This window comes from Nicrophorus vespilloides, unplaced genomic scaffold, assembly GCF_001412225.1.
Source record: "Nicrophorus vespilloides isolate i.1.1-1 unplaced genomic scaffold, Nicve_v1.0, whole genome shotgun sequence".
Taxonomy (NCBI): Eukaryota; Metazoa; Arthropoda; class Insecta; order Coleoptera; family Silphidae; genus Nicrophorus; species Nicrophorus vespilloides.
In genome coordinates, this window is record NW_017100113.1 from 347,871 (window position 1) to 370,115 (window position 22,245).

The window sequence follows — 22,245 nt, forward strand, 5'->3', positions numbered from 1 at the left end:
CGATCGATCGACAACACACAAATACACACGCACGCACGCACACCACGACGACACCGTTCATTATTTCCATATTACAATTATTGAATACCTTCGAAATCCCAGCGTCGATTTACTCACATTTGCTCATTTCTTACATTCATTCGATTCAGACCATTCTACTCAAGTCTTTTATGTCAACTTCGAGTATCTTGTGTCATTAAAATCATAAGCCTACATAAACCTGAATTGTATAACCAGTTATTCGGTACTTGTTAATTTACTTGTATTAATACAAGTTACTACGGAAAACTTAGCCGTATAGCGAATGAATTATTTTTATATAAACATTTAATCAAATTTGTTTTTCGTTTATCGAAACATTTTGGGCCGTAAATCAAAAAAGTATCATAATTAAAGAAGGCCGTTATAGAGAAGATACTCGTCAATTTCAACTGTCTTATGTCATAAGTCTACGTAAGCTCTGGGTTATAAAAACCACCTATTTGATACTAAGTCTTTAAGTTTTTTTTAATTTCATATTTTTATTTTTTTTTTAATTTTAACACTTTTCTATGAATCTGAAACTTTCGTTAAAATATTTACAATTTAATTAAATAAATGTTGATATTGAATCTGTATAGATGCATATAATAGTAATCATTATTTACGAATTATTAGATTAAATTTAGGTGGAGGACATTTCAATTATACGTAATAATTTTGTTTTAATGTTTCAATTGTTTATATATATTTTTTGAAATTTAGTTCTTGAAGTAGAAGTCTTTCTAAAATATAATTCTCAAAAATTTCATTTTTATACTAGAATATTGAATTATTGCAGAAAAATAGTTAATAGCTTTAAATGTTATATATGTTACGGTATAAGTGCATATTTGGGATAATGTATACATTTTACGATAAATGTTATCACTCTATTTGGTACATTATGTGTACATTCAACACACATTTGCCACTGGAAATTAGGAAAATTACATTGTACTCACTTTGAACGTACCTGGTAGGTGAATGTGCGAACGCAGCCATAAATGAAGAATATTGTATGAATGTATAATATGATTTACAACGTCTTTTTGGATAATAGTATTGTTATAATATGTCATTTATTAAAGTTATTATTAAATTATTTATTAAAAACATAATAATTATTTTAATGTATAATAAAAATCTGTTTGTGATTAATTACTGTTTGAAAATAAATTTTCATCGGTATTTTCCTCTTATTATTTTTATCTCCTCCATTAATTTCACATTTTCAATATTTGCAATCTACAAAATTATACATTTACCGGAAAATGTATACAATATCCCACTATGTACCTGTACCGTGACATATATAAGGTTAATTTTGGTTAGTTATAAATGAATAATCAGGTTCAATTTGAAACGGAGATTAAAAATTCTCTCAGTGTGTCTGTTTTTTTCCGGAATTATTCCCGGGGACTTCCCCTGTTGCCCTTTAAAACGGCAGGTGCAGCACACCAGACGGCATCTGTCATGACTCATTCGAATCTGCAGATGCACTCTGCTCGTCCAGCACCGGAGGCCTTTAATTGATTAAAGGGCAGATTCGTGCTGCATAGTACTGCAAGATGTCACCACCGCCGCACGACCGCCCCACTATACATATCTCTCTCTCTTTTATCCACCCACATTGCCGCATCATATTTGATGTCTTTTCGCAGTGCCCGTAACGAAAAGCATCGATTTCGAGGCACATTTATTAACGTTATTTTCCATCATGTTAAATAATAATAACAATAAAAATGTTGTGTCGTTGAATTAAATATATATATATATATATATTTTAATAATATTAACTAAATCGGGTGAGCGATAGGCGGACAGACAAATCAAACATTTGTTGGAACATTTCGAATACATTTGGTTATCGCATAAAATAAATATTTTTAAAATAAACGAATCCAGGATGATAAGGATAATTAAAACGATGCGTGCGTGCTGTGTGATTTTGGCTTCAGTGTTGCCAACCTAATCTATAACATTGGCTGGTTGGTTTCATTTCGTTCTCTTTCTGAATTGATTTTTTACTTTTTGCTTGAGTGGAATAAATAAATAGGAAGAGTTCCATGGAAATAGAGATTATTTTTAGTTAATTGTTTTTTTTTTTCACGTTAGTTTTTGCTGTATTGTTTGGTTCTGTTTTGTTGATAATGTTGGCAGCCTGTTGTTCGATCTCCGACATTATCGTCGTTTGACAGTTTGGGTAGAGCAGAGCCCGGAGTGTGCGTGAGGATTAGTTTTGCCGATTTGATAATAGTTGGTAGAGGGGAAGAGAGGACGACTCTGGTCTTGGGGGAACAGAAAGCAAAGGGTTCGAGTTGTATCTCGAGAATAGTTCAGTTGAAATCCGGAGCATTTCGCTGAGATCCGGTATTTCCAAGGAGCAAATTCTCTCTCGCTCGAACGAAACTACTGGATATGGTGCCAAGAATCGGTAACGTATTTCTACACATACATATATAAACGCAAAAACCATCAACAATATTTTTCTCCTGCATCTATTGAAGTTTATTAACACTCGCATAAACAAGTGAGTAAAAACTAGTAAAAAAAGAACGAAGAATGCACCGTCCTAGATGGTGCTATTATATACATTTGCGGCGTTGCCGTGCGTCATCGAGCTTTATTTATTTATTATTTTCTTGTTTGTTTCTTTGATAAACAAAGCTGTTGCTAATGCCTGCTGTTATCCATGTTTCTTTGTTATTGTTTCGCATTCCTTAGTTTGCACTTCGCTAGTTCAGTGGTGAGCGAACGTGTGAGTAACATTACATAAAAATCGGAAGAAACAATCAACATTTAGCAACAATATCTGTTATTTCTGTGTCGACTTTCCGCTCGGCTGAACAACATGGCAGCGTTGTAAACATCTGTAAAATGAAGTTTAGTGCAGTTCTTCAGTGCATAGTTTGGGCCCCCTCGTAAAGTGCAAGGAGGACGCAGGTCTTCTGGTTGGTCATCCGACTGTCTCACATTTGCATAGTCTGTATGCGATTGGTCAGTGCTTCGACCCTCCGCCCACCCCCCTCACGTTTTCATCGCGGACCAAGACGGAAACGATCGCTTCTTTTGTTATTGTCTGATCGAATTCGGGTATCTTGATTTTATTTTTAGACTCGGAACGTCACTGAACCGAGCTGAACGAGAGTCTCCTCTTCATCACAATCACTGCCTCTGAACAATTAGTTTTCGCGTTCCTCTATTTCGTTTGGAATAGACATAATTGTGGTGTCTATTTTTAGTTGTTCCTGTTTCTCCTTTTCGTTGTTATTGTGGAAGGTATTTACAAAACATTATTTTACTATTGTTTCTATTTGACATTTCCTCAAGTGCCATTTTTTCCCTTTATGCTCATGTGTCACTTGATTACTATTCGAGTATCATCAGACTTTTATGCATTAACCTCCAAGACATCTGACATTTAGTTGCACACAAATAACATTTTCTAGTTCCTAATTATCATGTAAGAAAAGCCTATATAATTTATATATTTTCTGAATAATAGAATCTTCTAGCAACCACAAAACAATTTTCTGCTTTCAGAAAACATATTTGCAATTGACTGACTTTTATCTAATACCTTAACTCATTGCTTATTTCTCTTTATTATATAACTCATTATTTATTTAATTCAATCAATCATTTACTTTTAACATTGCATTTAATATTCAAAGAATTATAACAACTATATTTAATAAGAATATAATATTTGAAATATATTTAATGATTATGTAATTTGTATCGAAAGAAAATGTTGAAGATGTAAATTTAGTCAGATGCAAATAATTGTGAAATTTACTCTAACATAAGTCAGGTATCATCTTTATTAATGCGTGAGTGAAAAATTGTTATCAAATGGAAGTTAATAAAGTCATTCACATTTTATGTAATTGCTGATATTCAAGATATCCGAGTGATTGTAACTTCCGGATGGTTTGCAGTTGCATCCAATTGTCAAATTGCTAACCTTAAAATATTGCATTTACATGTAATGCACTTAATGCAAAAACAGTTGTTGTTTTTATTATCATCCCTCTTATTTGTTTGTTAAAGTAATTACATTTTAATCTACTATTTACACATCTTAATCTGGTAAGTCCATTATTCTAAACATATTTCAGAATGTTATACTCCCATCGAACATAATATTGGGTGACTCTTTGTGATTAGTAAAAATATTTGTTTTTCTATTCTTAATTGATGCATCTACATGCATGTACAATATTGATTAAGGTCATCAATTGTTATGATTTTTCTGTATTAGTCTAGAATACTCAAGTCTAATATATATTTTTTTAACATTCATGTCTGTGATTCATATAGAGTTTAAAAAAATACTCTTCAGAAAGTAATTATTTTTTTATTGACTATATTATATTGTGGTTGTAAGTTGTCAAGGATTTTGTTAAGCAAATTAGAACAATTGAAATTCGTTCTAGATTGGGTATTTCCAGGTTATCACAAAATATTTAATGAGGCATTGTATAGCAATTAGCTTTGTATATGTAGGTGATTCTGAACTGCATTTTTATGCAAGATTACATTATACTTGCAATAAACTTGAATGGTAATTGTGATAATAAAAAAAATGGGGTCTGCTTTTTTTTTATTTCCTATTAGAGATGATTAATGTGGTTTTTTGTTGATGATTGTATTGATGTTTTGAGTTTATTGTTGTTTTTGTTGCAGGCTGCGGTCAATTATTTTGTCTCTGAAGATACGAGGGAATGAGTGTGGCTGCAGGGTGGTGCTGTGAAGCGAGCGTCTATGGCAGATCCAGCTAGTGCCACCGCCACCGCTGGTGCCAGCACAAGCCGCCGCAAGCGTGCGCTGCCCCCACACCTTGCCCAGAGCAAGAGACTCCGTACGGAGACGCCTTCTCCGCCTCCCCCGTCACAGCCATCCTCCCCGGTTCATCGTAGCCGCAATCAGACGGCATCATCGTCGTCTGCATCCTCGACGACACATCAGCGCCATCACCAACCCGTCTCTAGTAGACCATCCGGCTCGTCCGGTCGGTCTTCTAAATCTACGGAGGACGTACGCAACGCCGCTGTCGTCACAGCCGCTTCCAAGTCCTCCAACCCACAACCTAATCAGAAGCATAATAAGCGGCTGTCCAGATATAACAATTCCTTGAAGGACGAGGACGCAGCTTTGGTTCCAGAGACATCGAAGAAGTCGAAGCGCGAGGAGGCGGTTGTTGCCGGAAAGTCTAGGGAAACCTCGAAGCCGCGCACCAGGTCCAGTTTGGATTCGACGCCGAGCACCTCGGCATCAACATCTGCTACGACGACGAAACCCAAAACCCGCAAGTCCGTAGACGCTTTGCGTGGTGGTGCCAGCACGAAAGGACAGGACGAGGAGATTGCATCACGTCTACCTAGGAAAGGCAGGAGCAAGAACGCCAGTTTCAGCGCATCTTCCGAAGCGAGTTGCAGCAGCAGTAGCTCATCCACTTGCGGACAACACAAGTACCCGCTCAGAAGTCAAGGTCGCGTTTCCGATCCGGGTCGACCTTCAACGGCTCCCACCTGTTTGACGTCCACCCTATCTTGCATTAAGACGCTGCAGGAAGCGTCGTCCACTACCCAGCCGCAACAGCTACAGCACAATCAGAATAATAATAACCTAAACGCAAGGAAGACTGCAGCAGCACTGGGGGCCACCAGCAGTCATCAGGCCAAGCGGGAGGACTCGGAGCCTTCACGTCTCACCCGCAGCGGCGCCGTTCTCAGACGCAGCACTCGCAATAGCAAAGGTAAGCAAGTTCTTAATATTTAATAATATCTCATCTGAATTGTAATATTTCACATTTAAAGTTTTAATATTACTCTTACATTTGATATGAACATATTTCCGAATTCCTAAAATCGCAAGAAAGAAAGCATTTTGAAATTGCTAAACTAAGTAAACATTGATCGCTTCTCTTTATCTATAACAGTCGAAAAAACGATAAGTAATACAACTATTATCAATATTTACAAATTTAGAGTGAGCAAGTCTAGATTTGATCATTTACTTTAAATCCATCACATACGCATAGCATATGATTCACAGTGAAGAACAAAGAAATAATACAAATGTTGATCATCAGCCGAAGGAGGCGAAACAAGTATTGTTGTATTCGTTGGTGTTCTTGAAAATCTTGCCTTGGTTAGAACTATGTTGTCTTGTATGGAGACTCGTGCATGGTGCCTTGTGTAATCAGTTACTACTCTCTGCTTTGCAGGGCACAACGCAACAACGGGTTCGTGTGCCAGTTCGAGTGGTGGCCGAGGCTCCAGCAGCAGCAGCCGAGCGTCCCGCCAACATAAGGTGGGGGCGGCCGCTCCTGCCCCTGTCCCAGCCACCCCTGCAATGGCTTCCGACCAATCTGACATTCCCAATAATGGACTACAAGGTAAACTTTACACCGATTGCACCAGCCACATACATGTTTTAGTTAAATGGTAGCACTGTTTTAGTAGTGACACGTTCAACGATTTGTAGCCTTTATTATTAGTATGCTATTGATTATCAATTATTATAGCATATTGTAGAAAAATCATAAAATATTCTTGTAGCGACATGATACATGAATGAAAATAATTATATTTTATTAGCTGTGTATATTTATAATCACCTATAGAAAAATCGGACATTTCGCGTGAAACAAACTAATATTTTTAAACACCACCGACCTTGGATGCTATATTTGAACTGCTGGTACAATACCGCTCCGTTTTTTCGTTTTTATCTGCTCTAGATCCCGTTTCTATTTTATTTATTTTCGTTCAGTCATTGGAATTGTTTTATGTTGTTTTTGTCGAATCGCGAAGGGAAAATCGAAGACGGTTCGTATCAAGCTCTCGTATGTTAAATTATCTGTCATTAGATTTTTTTGTTGATACCTCCTCACCGGCTTTAACCCAAATCACGGGAACGAAGGAGAGGAGGTGCTCGTTTTGTGTGCATACTACCTGTGTGTGTTCATTAAAAGAAAGTGATAGTGCCAGATTCGTCAGCGATGATGCTAAAAGCTACCACTTCAACGAATCTTCCCAATCAGTGATGTCAACGTCATTCGTTTTCTGATTTTGTTTTCGGTTTACATACATATATATCATTTACAATTTGTAAGATGGATCTATTGGATGATTACTACGCACTGTTTTACGAATTTGATATAGCAGATATATTTCATAGTTTGTGGTTTTATTTTGTTGCTGTATATTGGGTAATAATTTCAAACTTTGTATTGTTTTCGAAGCTTCAGACGAACCACCTTCTCCTCAAGAAGCAACTCTTGCGATGGCGAGTGGTGGAGGTCCTTCCGGTCCTGGGGCAGACTCAGAGAGCGATGACAGCGAAGTCGGAAGATTACAGGCTCTTCTCGAAGCTCGCGGTCTTCCTCCCCATCTTTTTGGCGCCCTTGGACCAAGGATGCAGCACCTGTTGCACAGAAGTATGGGTGCTAACAGCTGTAAGTTGAATGATTTTGTCTTGTGGTTTCCAGTAATAGTTAATCGTATGTATTATTTTAGCGGCGACGAAGGCTCAGCAATTGCTGCAAGGGCTGCAGGCCACCGGAGACGAAGGGCAACAATTGCAAGCTGTCATAGAGATGTGCCAAATGTTGGTGATGGGCAACGAGGACACCCTCACTGGATTTCCGGTCAAACAAGTTGTCCCTTCTTTGATTAATTTACTTAGAATGGAGCATAATTTTGACATTGTAAGCTTATTAATGCGCTTTCACATATAAAATATTTTTTTAATTATCATAATTTCTTTTAGATGAATCACGCCTGTCGCGCTTTAACGTATATGATGGAAGCTCTTCCTCGGTCATCAGCAGTCGTAGTTGATGCAGTTCCGGTATTTTTAGAAAAGCTGCAAGTGATCCAATGCATGGATGTTGCGGAGCAATCGCTTACTGCTCTCGACATGCTTTCTAGAAGACACTCAAAGGCAATCCTACAAGCTGTAAGTTTTATCTATTATTATATATATATGCATAACATAACTGGTAATAATGTTTACAGAGGGGAGTTGCGGCATGTCTGATGTACTTAGACTTCTTCTCGATTAATGCGCAAAGGAACGCTCTGTCTGTAACAGCAAACTGTTGTCTAAATCTGACAAGTGAAGAGTTTCAGTACGTTGGCGAATCTTTACCGCTATTGGCGAACCGTTTGACACAACAGGATAAGAAAAGTGTTGAGAGTGTCTGCTTGGCCTTCAGCAGATTAGTGGACAGTTTTCAATTGGAGCCAGCAAGACTACAAGAAATAGCGAGCACTGATCTGCTGACAAATCTGCAGCAGTTGCTGGTCGTCACGCCACCGGTAATTAGTACCGGCACGTTCATCACTGTTCTCAGAATGCTCTCCGTCATGTGCGCAAACTGTCCAGATCTGGCGTTGACTCTGCTGAAGCAGAATATTGCTGAGACATTATTATACTTGTTGACCGGATCGGTGGAAGTGAATCAAGATGAAGTGGAACTAGTGCCTAGACAACCTCAGGAGCTGTACGAGATTACTGCTCTAATTGGTGAACTGATGCCCAAGCTTCCAACGGACGGCATCTTTGTCGTTGATGGTTTACTGGAAAGACCCACAAATGTTGGTAAAGATCAACCGACTTGGCAGTGGAAAGATGATAGGGGATTATGGCACCCGTATGGTGCTGTCGACAGCAGGATGATTGAGGCAGCTCACATGAACGGCGACGATGAAGTCAGCTTGAATACTTTAGGTCGTACCTACACCATAGACTTTCACTCGCTTCAACAAATTAACGAAGATACGGGAACTACAAGACCGGTTCAGAGAAGGTTTGCACCTATGAATACGCAGATCACGCCTGCCAGTGAACCATTGATGCCAGCAGGAAGTCGTCCCAATTCGGCGAATCGCGACGCCAGGGTCGCTTGTCTTCGGGAAGAACGAGGATTGGCAGCCGCATTTATCCGATCACTGTTTTCCGTTCTATACGAAGTCTACTCGTCAAGTGCAGGACCAACTGTCCGTTGTAAATGTCTGAAAGCTCTTCTCAGAATGGTCTATTACGCCACCCCAGAATTACTAAAGGAAGTGCTCAAAAATCAGGTAGTTAGTAGCCACATTGCCGGAATGATGGCTTCTAGCGACTTGCGAATTGTGGTAGGATCACTGCAGATGGCTGAGATTTTAATCTCGAAGTTACCGGACGTATTCGGTGTTCACTTCAGACGCGAAGGAGTAATGCATCAAATCAATCAGCTTGCCGATCCGGATGTTCCATTAGGCGTGAGCCCTCCGAAATCGGCAACGTCGAGTGCGATGTCGTTCTCCATGGACAGCTCACAACCGGGCACTTCTCAAACTTCCTCTAGCAACAAAGTGAACATTACACCAAATGGGACAGCCGTTACAGTGCCCAATACCGCTCCTTCTAGCACGGCTCTTTACACATCGACACCAGAACCACACATGAGAAGCTCTGCGGCCGCGGATGGAGAGGGACGTTCCCCGAGTCCATCCCACGCTCGTATCAGCGATGTTCTGAAACGCAAAAGAGCAGGTAAACGAAGCAGTGCCGGAGGCGGCGGTAGATCTTCCAAATCTCGACATGATGAAACTCCTTTGGCACCTTCTTTAATTCAAGACATTTTTACGAAAACTGCTTCCCTCGGACCGAACTCTGCAAATACACCAACAAACTCTACGACAAATAGGTAATAATTCAATCGATTAGTCAATTCATTAAAATCAATTAACGTTTGTTTCTTATCTAGACCACGATATTCTACTGGATCTTCGAAGGCCTCTAATTTCTTAAAGAACTTTAATCCCGCACACTGGGGTAGGAACATGAATTCCTCTTCGCACGACAGAAACTATAGCAAGGAAATGACCAGCTGCCTCAACAAGTCCACATCAAATTCTAACTTGACAGCAGGCAACAGAGAAAAAACACGTACATGGATTCGAGATCAGGTAATTAATTATAAATTACTAGTTCAGATCGGTTCAGTGGTTGCGTATTTGTAATGTTCGATGTTCAATCATATTAATGGGAAAGTTTCTGTAGATTATATGTATTTATCTTTTATTTTTATTTGTTTAGGCAACGAAATTTATTGACTCTTACTCCGGAAATGAGTTGACCGGTACACAACATCCGGCCATGAACGTGCTTTCACGTTTGAAGGCCTGCATCCAGAAGTTGCCTACGAATGAGTGCGGCGGTGCTTTGTACGAGCTGCGCGAAATTCTCATCGAATCAGATATTTCCCCATTTGAGGTAAACCATTCCGGTTTGATAAAGGCACTACTGTCATACTTGGCAGCTGGCAACGGGTCAATAGATAGGGATCAGAGATTACGTATCTTTTTAAACGTGTTCGCAAATTGTCCTCTGGAAGCAGATGCCTCTACAGGAACTATGGAGAAACTAAACGGTACCTGGATGGGAGCGCTTGTCTCGAAATTGAATGGATGCGTTTCACAGTTGGAGCAATTCCCGGTGAAGGTACATGATCTTCCGGCAAACAGTGGCGGCGGAAGGGGCGGTACCAGCGCTCTTAAGTTTTTTAACACTCATCAACTGAAGTGCAATTTGCAACGCCATCCGGAGTGCGCCAATTTGAAGCAGTGGAAGGGCGGTACGGTAAAGATCGATCCATTGGCTCTTGTTCAGGCTATTGAGAGGTATCTAGTTGTAAGAGGGTATGGACGTGTTCGTGATAAAGATAGCGCGGACAGCGATGACGGTGACACAGATGATGATATCGAGGATACACTCGCGACAGTTGTGATCTCGCAGTCTGGATCCAAACACAAGTTACAGTTCCTCATTGGCAATACCGTGCTGCCATACAACATGACCGTTTATCAAGCGGTGCGACAATTTAGTAACAACGGCAATGACCAAAGTGAAACCGATACGGACAACGAGACTCCTCTGGGTCATGCGGGGGTTTGGGTACAGACGCACACAATCTATTACAGGCCACTCAAGGAAGAACCAGCACCGAACCAAAAGTCCACCTCTAGCGGCAGCTCATCCACTCATTCAAGCAGGAAGGGAAAGGGCTCCAGCAGTAAAAATGCATCCCGCCGCAAAGGAGATGATCTTTGGAACGATGGTATGACTCCGTCGGTGCATTCGCCTCTGTCGCCTTTCTTAGTTACTTCCCTGCCAGAAACAGTGACGATACAAGATGCTTCACTCGAAGTGCTCTGCTTGTTGCGAATACTGAACGCCATCAATATGTATTGGACCACGCTTTACCCGGCAGTAGAGATTAGGACGATACTACCAACGCAAGACTTTCTAAATAGTAAAATTGCCGCGAAGGCGTCCCGTCAGCTTCAAGATCCTCTGGTGATTATGACTGGAAATCTACCAAACTGGTTACAACAGATTGCCTCTGTCTGTCCATTCCTATTTCCATTCGAGACAAGGCAACTACTTTTCTATGCTACCTCCTTTGATAGGGACAGGGCTCTCCAACGTCTTCTTGACATGTCTCCGGAGTTAACAAGCACAGACTCTCAAGAACGTGTAACGCCGCGCTTGGATCGGAGGAAACGCACAATTTCTCGCGAAGACATTCTCAAACAGGCGGAGCAAGTAATGCAGGATCTTGCATCTTCGAAGGCCCTGCTAGAAGTGCAATATGAGAACGAGGTAGGAACCGGCTTGGGGCCGACGTTAGAGTTTTACGCTCTCGTATCCAAAGAACTACAGAAGTGCGACCTGGAACTTTGGCACGCACCGGAGAATACCGGCGATTATGTGCATAATGCCGTTGGCCTTTTTCCTGCACCGATCGCCAGAGGAGCCAAGGTCTCTCAGATATCTAAAATCAAAACCAAATTCCGGTTCTTGGGCAAGTTCATGGCCAAAGCGGTCATGGATTCTAGAATGGTAAGGAAGGATACATTTTCTAATAAAAGTGCATAAGATTTATTCATATACATTTCTGTAATTCACAGCTGGACTTGCCTTTCTCGCTAACATTCTACAGGTGGTTGTTGGGTCAGGAGCATAGCCTGGGATTGGGAGATTTGGCGCATATTACTCCAGATATTCACAAGACCTTGAGGAAGATGCAGGATATCGTACGACAACGAGACGCAATCTTGGGGAACCCGGAGTTGTCGGCCGCAGATAAAACGACACAGGTTGGTTTAGCAATTACATATTTTCTGTGTATGTCAGGTATATTAATACATGATTTACATCTATGTAGATCGAAGCTTTGGAATTCGATGGATGTTCGATAACGGATCTAGGTATAGATTTTGTTCTGCCGGGACATAACGTCGAGCTTATCAAGAACGGACGCGTAACAAGCGTGACGATCCACAATTTACATCAATATACGAACCTCGTGAACCATTGGTTCCTATTCGAAGGTGTGAACAGGCAGATGGAAGCCCTACGTGAAGGATTCGAGTCGGTGTTCCCCATCCAGAACCTGCGGATGTTCCAACCAGAGGAACTGGAGGCCGTCTTCTGCGGTAGTCCGCGAGATGCCATTACCGGCTGGGACGTGAAGACTTTGATGGAATGTTGCAGACCGGACCACGGTTACACGGCGGATTCTCGTGCCATTCGCTTCCTGTTCGAAGTGCTCAGCTCGTACGATCGTGAACAGCAGCGTCTGTTTGTGCAGTTCTTGACTGGAAGTCCTAGGCTCCCAGTTGGAGGTGAGTTTATCGAATAAATCCGGCGCATTTTTTTTAACGAGACAAATTTTATTTAGGATTCAAGTCGCTCTCACCACCACTGACCGTAGTGAGACGGACGTTGGACGTAAACATGAATCCCGATGACTTCCTTCCTTCTGTGATGACGTGCGTCAACTACCTCAAGCTTCCCGATTACTCCAGCCTCGAAGTGATGCGTGAAAAGCTGAAGGTGGCAGCCTCCGAGGGTCAGCACTCCTTCTATCTGTCTTAAGCGACGAAGACTCGGAACGCAAAACCAAAACACGACAATTATCTATTGGGGAATTCTAGGACAGATAGTGCGCGTTTGAGAGTGGTGTTGTGCGCTTTCAACTTTCGAGAGAGAAAGAATATGAAATTGTTACTATATAAAATATATATATGTATGTATAAAGTGGAGAAAGGACCACCAGGCAAAACATAATATCATATTAAAAATACAAAAAAAGGAAAAAATAAAAATAAGAATTCTATATATATATACATATATAAATAATAATTTAACAAAAAAAAGATTATATATATATTTACGGTGGAAATATTTTTCATCACCTGATTTTCATCAGGACTGAAGAGAATAAGAGAGAAAGTGAAAAGGAATGAGTGTTGAAGTAAAACAACCTTAGGCGAAGAAGTAAATTGTAAGTGGTGTAAATATTTTTTTATATATATACACATTATTTTTCCTTTCGTTGGTTGAGAAACCCCCTCCCCAATCGGTTGAATTATGATTATTTTTATTGTTTAAAAGTGTGCACATTAGTTTTTTTTTTAATGTTAGAGAGTTAATATTTTGTTTCGTTGTTTTCTTTCTGCTGCTTTTGAAATGAACTTTCGGGAAAGAAAACGTTTCGGGACAATGCCACACGTGTCGTTTGAGAATTATCCATTCAGGTAATAACTTCTTCTGGGTTCGTGTATGCTGGTTTTAGTGTCGCAGCCTATCAGGCAAATCGAGAGGGCGAACGGAAATAATAGAGCGATAATTGGTTGATGATGAGTTTAACGGAAGGCGGAAAAAGAAGAAATGCTGTGCCATTTTATATTTAATATACATATATTATACATTTACGTTTTTATTTTATTTTTCTAATATTTTTTTTGTGCTTTTGTCCTCCATCCACCACCATTTCTGTGCATTCCCTATTCTCGACTGTTCTTTCTTTTTTCCATGGCATACTTTATAATTATTTATCCTTAAAATTTCCGCGTTTCTACCGGCTATTTCGTTTTTATACATTTTGGTTGGTGATTTATTGTGGGCTGGTCAGACTGATCTAAAATAGTAATAAAATCGAGGAGTTGGTCGTCGCTGGGTTGTGAAGTGTACATCAAATAAAAAAACTCTTTAAAACTAACGAATTATGTATCGTGTTTTTCTCTTTTGTTCCGGGTTTAAAATTATTGTTGTTCCGTAACTATGGGAACCTTTGCTAATAACACTTATATTTTTTGTTATACTTGTAAAGAACTATTTTGTAACATTTCTTTTCTTCTATTTATTTTTTTTTGTCTTCGAAGGGCGAGAATAAAATTGCTCGAGGGCAATCTATTTGAGAGAGGAATTCTATCCAACAAACTTTATTTAATAATTTGTATTTATGATTATTATTCAAATATATTTTTGAACAATTGAAATTTCTTTCTTCATCCTTTCTAAGGACTATTTTGCTTTATGTAAAACAAAAGATAAAAGAAATTTTATTTGGAAGTAGAATAATAAAATTGACTCTTTCAACTTAAAGAATTATCCAATTGGATACCAAAGGATCTTTTAATAATTAGTATGAAATTAAGGTCATTAGATAACTAAACAGTATTAAAATTTGTCGACGAGATGTAGGATGTGCTGCTGCTCCTGGTCTCGCCACTCCTTGTCGCCCTCCTCCCCCAAATTCCCCGCATACTCCCTCATGACATGTCGAATAGTCTTCAGAGATGCTCCCCGAAGGTTTAACACCTGCACCACGCGTTGCTTGATGCTCGCAGGTCCTGCGTTGCAGACCTCTAAGACGATATAATCTACTAGTTGTAAAGTAAACAGTCCACCTTCCAACCTCTTCATGTACGATTCATCCTCATCAGTCCCATCATCAATGGCCTCCACTTTCTCCAGGTACTTGAAGTGCAGCTCCATCAACCTGTCCACCTTCTCGTGGTCGTTTTCCGTGAATTTGCTGACCAATCTCTGCCTCTGTGGACCCTTGCAGTTCCTCAACATCGAAGCAATGATGGAAGCCACGTGCTCCTCGTGCTCTTCCGACGACAGCACCCTCTTCCTGTTCTTCCGGGGAGTCTTCATGAACAGCGGGAAGATTGTGCGCAGACCTAGGATGTCCACGAATTTGTTGCAATTGTCCTTACCGTGAGGCCCAGACATCGCGTAATCCAGCACCTTCAACGAGCCATTCCTGGACGTTTTTTTCTCGCGCAACATCAAGTTCATCAACTGCAGCCCTTCGCCCTTCAAGAACTTATCTCTGTTCGGAACAGAGAGCAGTGATCCGCACAAGCAGTTGAATAAGTTCTCCATAAGCTCGTGTTCCTCCGCGTTGGAGGGATCGTGCTTCTTGTAGAAAGCCAGTTGCTGAAGCAATGTATCTATTCCATCCATCTCTCCCAGAGCTAGTTGATTCTGCGTGTTATCCTGCAGCAGGATGGAAAGAATCTCGCTCACGTATAACTTTACTCCATCGAAAGGCGCTTTGACTTTCAAACGTTTCAGTAACCACTGCAGCAAACCTTGCTTGGAGGCTTCATTGCAAATCTCCGGTCTCAACTCCGTCAAATTCTCAACAATCCCCAAGCTATTGTGTACTCCATCTGCCTCCTCCTTCACAGTCTCATCCAACCTGTCCAAATTTTGCACCAAAAGCGCTATAATCTGATGCTCCAACAGTGACTCCACCAATGCATCAGCCCCTTCCTCTGATTCATTCAGGATATCCACATCAGACATTTCTTGCAGTAACTCAATAGTTCCCACCTAAAAATTAAATCAACATAATCAAGTATATCAAATAAATAAAAATGCACTTACAGCAATATCTGTATTGTCATGTGACAAGAGCTCAAGAAGACTGGGAATTACGCTCAAACGTATCAAAAGCGGGTAATAATCTGGAGCCGTGGCCAAAACTCTCATCTCTTGTAGAACCTCGTGCAATTCCACTTCGCTCTCCATAAACTTCTCTGGAGCATCGGGAAATTTGATGCGCATCTCGCGATTCTTCAAGCATCGCTTCTCAAAATTCAGGACGATCTTTTTGATTGCTCCTTCATCCAAAATCTCTCCCTCAGTCTGCTCAGTTTCCACAAATTTTAGAATCTCTGCCCGCTCCTCATCAGTGATTGTATCTACTGTGGCAATTGAAGGTGTTGGAGATGATGGTCTGGTCATACGGCTGGCCTTAGCTCTGGCGAGCCTCCTCATCCTCTTATGTTTATCATGCTCATTCTCGTTATCTTCTTCATCGCCCTCAGCAGGCCTCTTGACTGCTTGAGATGGCTACAAAACATTCAAATGAATATTCACAAGAAAACAAATTAAATAAAGTAAAATAACAACATCTACCTTGTAATTCAGCAACTCTCCAATATCCATGTTCACACGCAAACTGTGCACAATCGACTCAACTCTGAATCAACTGTTTGTCTATTTATTTCACGGTGCGGAAGAATCTTAATCATAGGTTATGTTTATTGTTTAGCCAGTGTCGCGCAGTGTCATAAATTATTTTCGTTCCGCATGTTGGCAACCCTGCATGTCAAGTGGGCTTTGTGTATGTGTTGGTCTGTGTGTGTATTTTTTGTTCCTATTGGTTCCAATATCATTGTCATCTGACACCTGTCAAAAGTGAGAGATCGCAGAGCGCCGAGAGTATTATCGCAGGGATTTAATTTTGTAATCTCTATCCCTCAGTACGTGCGATAAATCTCGAAAAGGATAATCCAAATTCTAGTCCAATCGCAAGATGTTTGCGCGCTCGTGAACCATAGGGGTGTTCGTGCAATCGTCCAAGAGATGCTCCTCAGTCCAAGCCCCAAAACCAGTGATAATAATTCTACTATTTACCAATTAGCTACTACAATTCAATTACCAAAAAAACTTGGGGCAGAGAGATAGAACCATTGAGAGTAATAAAGAGATTGAAAGAGAGGAATGAGTCAATGTGATAATTTATAGTACATATCTAGATAGGATTGAAACGCGAAGCAGGTTCTGTTTTCCTAAAGTTAAATGTTATTGTTGCACAGTTGTTGTTATTGCAATCTTTCTGAGTGGCTGTGATCGTGGATGTTACTGTGATGAGTGCAACTGATGCAGAGATTGTGCCTATTCTGGTGAGCACAACAGTGGATTGCCAGGTACATTGTACAAGTGCCTTGAGAGCTGATGAGGAGTCTGATGGTTCTTCCTCAGATGACATCAGGCTAGTGCCTGATGTTACATTTGAGCCTGTGCCAGACTCGCCTGGTATCAATAGGGAATCCCAGCCCCTACTTGGCACCATAGATGTCACATATAACCATTTCCCAGGTCAGTTAACCATTATTCTCTTTCATTTTCTGAACTGTCGCTGTGAGTGACATTTGTTTACTATGTAAACTTGTTGTTTTTATTTTTCTGTTTTAATTTTGAACTTTCATTGTTTCTATTTTTATACTTGTCATGTTGAAACAAACTTACTTATTTATGTGCGTTAAAGGAAAGACGATAATCACGTAATTAGATTCAATCTTATTTAATTTAGTAAAATCAATATTTTTGTCACAATCTTTGTATGTGAGTGTGTGGTGTGTACAAAAAGCACCGTGAATTGTAGGAATAGCGCTGTTTTTATCAGTTGCATAATTAAGGCTACCTGTGTGCTCTTGTTATTTTTCGTGTTTCGTTTTGCACATACAGTTCGAGTCGAGCCGGCAACTATTGTGCACGTTTCTCCAATAAACTGTTGGAAACATGTGTTATTGACGTGAATTGCTTATGTGGCTGTGTGCCTTCTGCTCTACATATGGAATTTGAAATATTGCCAAGCAACACCTTTAAAGGTCCATAATTACATAGTTTGTTTTTAATTCTGTTTATATATGAATGACCGAGTCTTGTTTGTCTTTCGTATCGAATACTTATCTTTCTTGGGTTGAAGCGACGAGGTCAAGTTAGATTGGACTACACGACTCATCGAATCCATGTTACATTAATACATTTGTTATACATTTATTTTTTATCAATTGCAGATGATCCCCTCTTCAATGACCTCGTATCGAACGCAGAAACCGCCATAGACAATGGCATTTACCCCGAGAGGATATCGCAGGGGTCGAGCGGGTCGTACTTCGTGAAAAATCCAGAAGCCGTAAGTTTCGCTCATTTATTTATTTGTGTTTTCTTTTTACTGGATCAAATTTCATTTGTTCTCAACTTTGATCTGGCCACGTCTCCACTTTGTAATCATTACTAATAATAATAATAATTCTATTTGCTTCTAACTTGTTTGTGTAGCAAGATATCGAATATCAATATTAACATTCTCAAATGTCAGAATCGTCTAAGCGATTGTCACTTAACAAATTGAGTATTGACAGATACATTGTTTTTAATAGTTAATAGCGAATCGCAATTAGCGCAAATGATTGCAGCTTTCTGTATTTCTTATGTGCTGCAATTGCCACGTCTATATGTTTAGGTTTCCTGAAAATTGTAGGTCACTGTTATCACGTTGCTGATAGTTTTTAACTGTAGTTGATTAGTCGCCTGTAAAACCACGACACGTCTTCAAATCTCGATGATTTTATACCATGGAGACGCTGTAGAATACCAATATCAAGGCGTACACGACTGAAATCAATTGATGAATCGGAAGGAATATAGGGGACGGTGCATTTTCAAGCCTCTTAAATGCAACGTTTGGATTCCTTCGCACATGCACACTGCGTAGTATAATAGTTGTTACGATCGCATGTTTCAAAATTAAATCTAACACCATAAAGTGATTATTTATTTATTCTAATTTAAAATATTCAACATCTATTCTAATTTTGTCATTTTTTGAATGTAACTCTCATTCATTTGAATTATAATTCGAATGATTATTATTTTCAAGTTTAGAGTTGTTTGCTTTTCAATTCGAATTTGGACAGAGTGCGTTAAAAAAAAACAAATATTTTTACCTCCGATAATGACATTTTATTTCATTTGACAATCGTATGCAAATATGATAATGCAAATTCTACCCATTTTTAGTAGATTTTATCTATTTGGCATGTTTAAGTCTTATTTATGTCGGACTGTAGTTGTGTATGTAATATAAATGATGTGTCAATTGCATCACATCATTATGACTAATTTGTTTTTGTTTTTATGATAACTAACATTACGAATCTATTTATTTTCAAGAAATTAACTGATTTTGCTCATATAATTATTCATTGAGTAAAACTTAAGTTTATATAATGTAAACCAAATTGAAAATTATAAATTTTCATGATTCATGTATTTCAACACTTGCAATGAATAGAATAATTATCTATTCTTTATTGCATTTACAGCTGTGTATGTTATTTCCATTAGAGGACTTTCAACTGTTTTCAATTATGTAATTTATAGTGGAAGTATTTAAGTTGCAGTATTTTGTAAGTTGGATTTTTTCAAGACAATAGAATGTTGAGCAATAATCGTTACTTACATTTTGATTTAGTGTATTTTCAAATTTGGCATTAAGCCAACTTGGATCATTTTGAGGATAATCTTAGATAAAAACAATGCATCACGAGATCAGAAATATAACAAATACTCTATTAAGATTCTAATTCTATTTTTTAATAATATTTTTTTATTAATAAATTCCTTGCGATGGTTTAGATAAATCTCAAGGGGCGTAGTTTGTTGCAATGCTCTTTAAATTATCTTTTTGTTCTTAGTGTGATAGGGTCTTATATTAACTTAGTCTATTGGTTTTGGTTTTGTTTCAAGAAAATTATAGGCGTGTTCAAACCGAAAGACGAGGAACCCTATGGCCGGTTGAACCCGAAATGGACCAAATGGATGCACAAGTTGTGCTGTCCGTGCTGTTTCGGCCGGTCCTGCCTTATACCAAATCAGGGATACCTCTCAGAAGCGGCCGCCTCTCTGGTCGACACCAAGCTAGATTTGAACATCGTGCCGAAAACTAGGGTTAGTCATTCTCTAGATTTGTTCATTGTTGTTATAGTTCAAATTGTCTTCGCAGGTGGTGAAACTGGTGTCGGAGACGTTCAACTATCCACGGATAGATAGACAGAAAGCACGCATTAAACGATCAATCATGGAGCAGTTCCCTAATGTTGGTTTAAGATTCAACAGGATAGGCTTACCGCCCAAGGTATTTCAAGACTAGTATTTTCATTAATTTTGGAGTAACTGAACCCTTTATTTCTTTTTGCACAGAGCGGATCGTTTCAAGTATACGTGGATGGATTCAAAGATGCCGACCATTGGCTGAGACGGTTCGAGGCGGAGCCTCTGCCGGCGTGGATGGCGCAAAAATTCCAGCTTCAATTCGAGCGGCTCGTCGTGCTAGACTACATCATCCGCAACACCGATAGAGGAAACGACAATTGGTTGATCAAGTACGATCAGCCGCAGATCGTGACAACCACCACAAACAACGGGGGCGGAGCCGCAACAACAGGAGCTGTTCGTGGAGGAGCCGTCGCCACTCAGGTCGGTCTCCACGGTAACACCAACGGATCTCTAAAGAACATCTCTCGACATGTAAATACGCAGTAACAGCAATCAACTCTTGGTCATAAGACAGTCTCGGGACAGCGGAACCGGAGTCGGTCTGCAAGACGTTCTTTTTTATTACATTATCGTTTCTCGGTTTTCAGGTGGATTTGGTTGATACGACCGATTGGAATCTGGTTCAGCTTCCACAAATCCGGATAGCCGCCATCGACAACGGCCTGGCCTTTCCGTACAAACATCCGGATAGCTGGCGTGGCTATCCCTACCATTGGGCGTGGCTTCCGCAGGCGAAGGTGCCCTTCAGCAGAGAGATCCGCGACCTGGTGCTGCCTCATCTTGGTGACATGAATTTCGTACAGGATCTCTGCGACGATCTGCATCTTCTCTTCAAGCAGGACAAGGGATTCGACAAGGGACTGTTCGAACGTCAGATGTCCGTCATGCGGGGACAAATCCTGAATCTTACACAGGCACTCCGAGATGGTAAATCGCCGGTGCAGCTCGTGCAGATGCCGGCAGTCGTCGTTGAAAAGTACGTACATCCCATATATTTATTTACAAATATTTGGCAACGATTTTAATGCTTATCCGTTAATTGAAGCAATCACAATTTAAAAAAAAAAACATAACTGCTCTACCATTGGTACAATTCTACATTTGCACATAATTAGCATTTCCCTTAAACAATGATTTTCTTATCGTAAAATCATATATTTCTTTTCAATGAGACTAGAATATATTTTCCTAAACGTTACCGCACTCGAAATTTAAAAATCTTCCAAATTCAAAATATGCACCAAAACAATGATAAGTGATCATATTTCCAATGGCCATACATAAAGCTTTTTTGCAATGATTGAATTTAACAAGTTGCGAAATACAATGGAAATAACTGTGTGCGTAAATTTAGAACTATCCTCTCCGAAAGTGGCTCGCAAGAAATCCATTAATAAGCAGGAATGGAAATGCGAGAAAGATAGTGTAACAAACTGTAAGTATTTATTTCTCTTATAGACGTAACTGCATTTTTCTTACTTTTTCATAAACGAGTTTCAGTTTATCATGTCTTCAAATTTTTCAATCAACCTCAACTTCTTGTTTATATGCTTATATTCTATTACTCGAACAAAACACTTGCAATGTAGAGAAATACATTTGTAATTGGTAATTTCCTTTTAAAATTTAATCTATTAAAAGTGTATATAATTTGCACAAATTGAATGAAAACAGTATTTTGAAAATAATAAATTTGCGAGCTAAATTTCCATATGAAACATCCGATATATTTTTAAATCTCGTTATTTATATGACCATTGCACGATCTCCAATCAGTGTTACTTGTGCTGCTAACCTTCAACTCATTCCTCTCACACATCCCTCCGATCAACTTATAATTTTATTACCTTCTTTTTCGAGTCATTAAACGCCAAATAACCAAACACCTACTAAAAACAACATGTTTTTTTCCGATTTCAGGTCGCAGGGTCAACACACCTCCAGGTTTTTCAACTTCACGCAACGCTTCCAAGATAAAAGCCCGTTCTTCTCGTGGTGTTAACATTAAGTTTCGTTCTTTCCGTAGAAAGACGAACCAACAACGTACCAAGAAACAAAAACAAAACGTAAAAACAAATCTGTAAATAATCTATCGCAAGGAAAAACAACAAAGAAACAATGAAGGAAAAGAAACCGCAGCAACAACAATCTTTACTTTCGTATAATTAACTAAGTAGTCAAAACCGTTTTTATTTCTCTATATTTTTTTTTGTTTCTTCCCCACTCATCTAC

At 39.5% G+C, this 22,245-nt stretch overlaps 3 protein-coding genes across 10 annotated transcripts; 2 read left to right on the forward strand and 1 right to left on the reverse strand.

Moving 5' to 3' along the window:
- Positions 1-2,196: 2,196 nt before the first annotated feature.
- LOC108568683 (E3 ubiquitin-protein ligase TRIP12) lies at positions 2,197-13,197 on the forward strand. Of its 5 annotated transcripts, none has more exons than XM_017929891.1 (12): positions 2,197-2,455; positions 4,711-5,782; positions 6,254-6,424; positions 7,274-7,486; positions 7,548-7,738; positions 7,801-7,989; positions 8,049-9,724; positions 9,785-9,986; positions 10,117-11,922; positions 11,991-12,179; positions 12,248-12,707; positions 12,764-13,197. In XM_017929891.1, exons 2-12 carry the CDS (start codon positions 4,789-4,791, stop codon positions 12,958-12,960), a joined length of 6,288 nt encoding a protein of 2,095 aa, XP_017785380.1. In that variant the 5' UTR covers positions 2,197-2,455; positions 4,711-4,788; the 3' UTR covers positions 12,961-13,197. The 5 variants fall into 5 exon arrangements, with proteins under 5 accessions (XP_017785380.1, XP_017785383.1, XP_017785385.1 ...); XM_017929894.1 differs by having other exon boundaries at positions 7,280-7,486; XM_017929892.1 differs by lacking the exon at positions 2,197-2,455 and adding an exon at positions 2,711-3,300.
- Positions 13,198-14,460: 1,263 nt separating this feature from the next.
- On the reverse strand, positions 14,461-16,452 carry LOC108568684 (beta-catenin-like protein 1). The gene is made up of 3 exons (XM_017929897.1): positions 16,303-16,452; positions 15,769-16,236; positions 14,461-15,714 (listed from the first exon to the last, which is right to left on the reverse strand). The coding sequence occupies exons 1-3, from the start codon at positions 16,330-16,332 to the stop codon at positions 14,548-14,550; spliced, it is 1,665 nt and encodes a 554-aa protein (XP_017785386.1). The 5' UTR covers positions 16,333-16,452; the 3' UTR covers positions 14,461-14,547.
- An 86-nt stretch (positions 16,453-16,538) lies between these two features.
- Positions 16,539-22,078, forward strand: LOC108568685 (phosphatidylinositol 4-kinase type 2-alpha). 4 transcript variants are annotated; one of them, XM_017929899.1, is made up of 8 exons: positions 16,539-17,268; positions 17,970-18,088; positions 19,705-19,905; positions 19,961-20,092; positions 20,158-20,484; positions 20,601-20,989; positions 21,368-21,448; positions 21,934-22,016. In XM_017929899.1, exons 1-7 carry the CDS (start codon positions 17,037-17,039, stop codon positions 21,405-21,407), a joined length of 1,440 nt encoding a protein of 479 aa, XP_017785388.1. In that variant the 5' UTR covers positions 16,539-17,036; the 3' UTR covers positions 21,408-21,448; positions 21,934-22,016. The 4 variants fall into 4 exon arrangements, with proteins under 4 accessions (XP_017785388.1, XP_017785387.1, XP_017785389.1 ...); XM_017929898.1 differs by lacking the exon at positions 21,368-21,448 and having other exon boundaries at positions 16,540-17,268; positions 21,934-22,078; XM_017929900.1 differs by lacking the exon at positions 21,368-21,448 and having other exon boundaries at positions 16,541-17,268; positions 20,158-20,433; positions 21,934-22,078.
- Positions 22,079-22,245: the final 167 nt, after the last annotated feature.

Bases quoted from the DNA above. Each gene is read 5' to 3' on its own strand.
- LOC108568683 (XM_017929891.1), top strand. From the start codon at position 4,789: ATGGCAGATCCAGCTAGTGCCACCGCCACCGCTGGTGCCAGCACAAGC. The intron at 6,425-7,273 runs GTAAACTTTACA...TTGTTTTCGAAG, and splicing joins TCCCAATAATGGACTACAAG to CTTCAGACGAACCACCTTCT. The intron at 12,180-12,247 runs GTTGGTTTAGCA...ACATCTATGTAG, and splicing joins CCGCAGATAAAACGACACAG to ATCGAAGCTTTGGAATTCGA.
- LOC108568684 (XM_017929897.1), bottom strand. From the start codon at position 16,332: ATGGATATTGGAGAGTTGCTGAATTACAAG. The intron at 16,237-16,302 runs GTAGATGTTGTT...AATGTTTTGTAG, and splicing joins GAGAGTTGCTGAATTACAAG to CCATCTCAAGCAGTCAAGAG. The intron at 15,715-15,768 runs GTAAGTGCATTT...TTTAATTTTTAG, and splicing joins ATGACAATACAGATATTGCT to GTGGGAACTATTGAGTTACT.
- LOC108568685 (XM_017929898.1), top strand. From the start codon at position 17,037: ATGAGTGCAACTGATGCAGAGATTGTGCCTATTCTGGTGAGCACAACA. The intron at 20,093-20,157 runs GTATTTCAAGAC...CTTTTTGCACAG, and splicing joins GGATAGGCTTACCGCCCAAG to AGCGGATCGTTTCAAGTATA. The intron at 20,990-21,933 runs GTACGTACATCC...TTCCGATTTCAG, and splicing joins CCGGCAGTCGTCGTTGAAAA to GTCGCAGGGTCAACACACCT.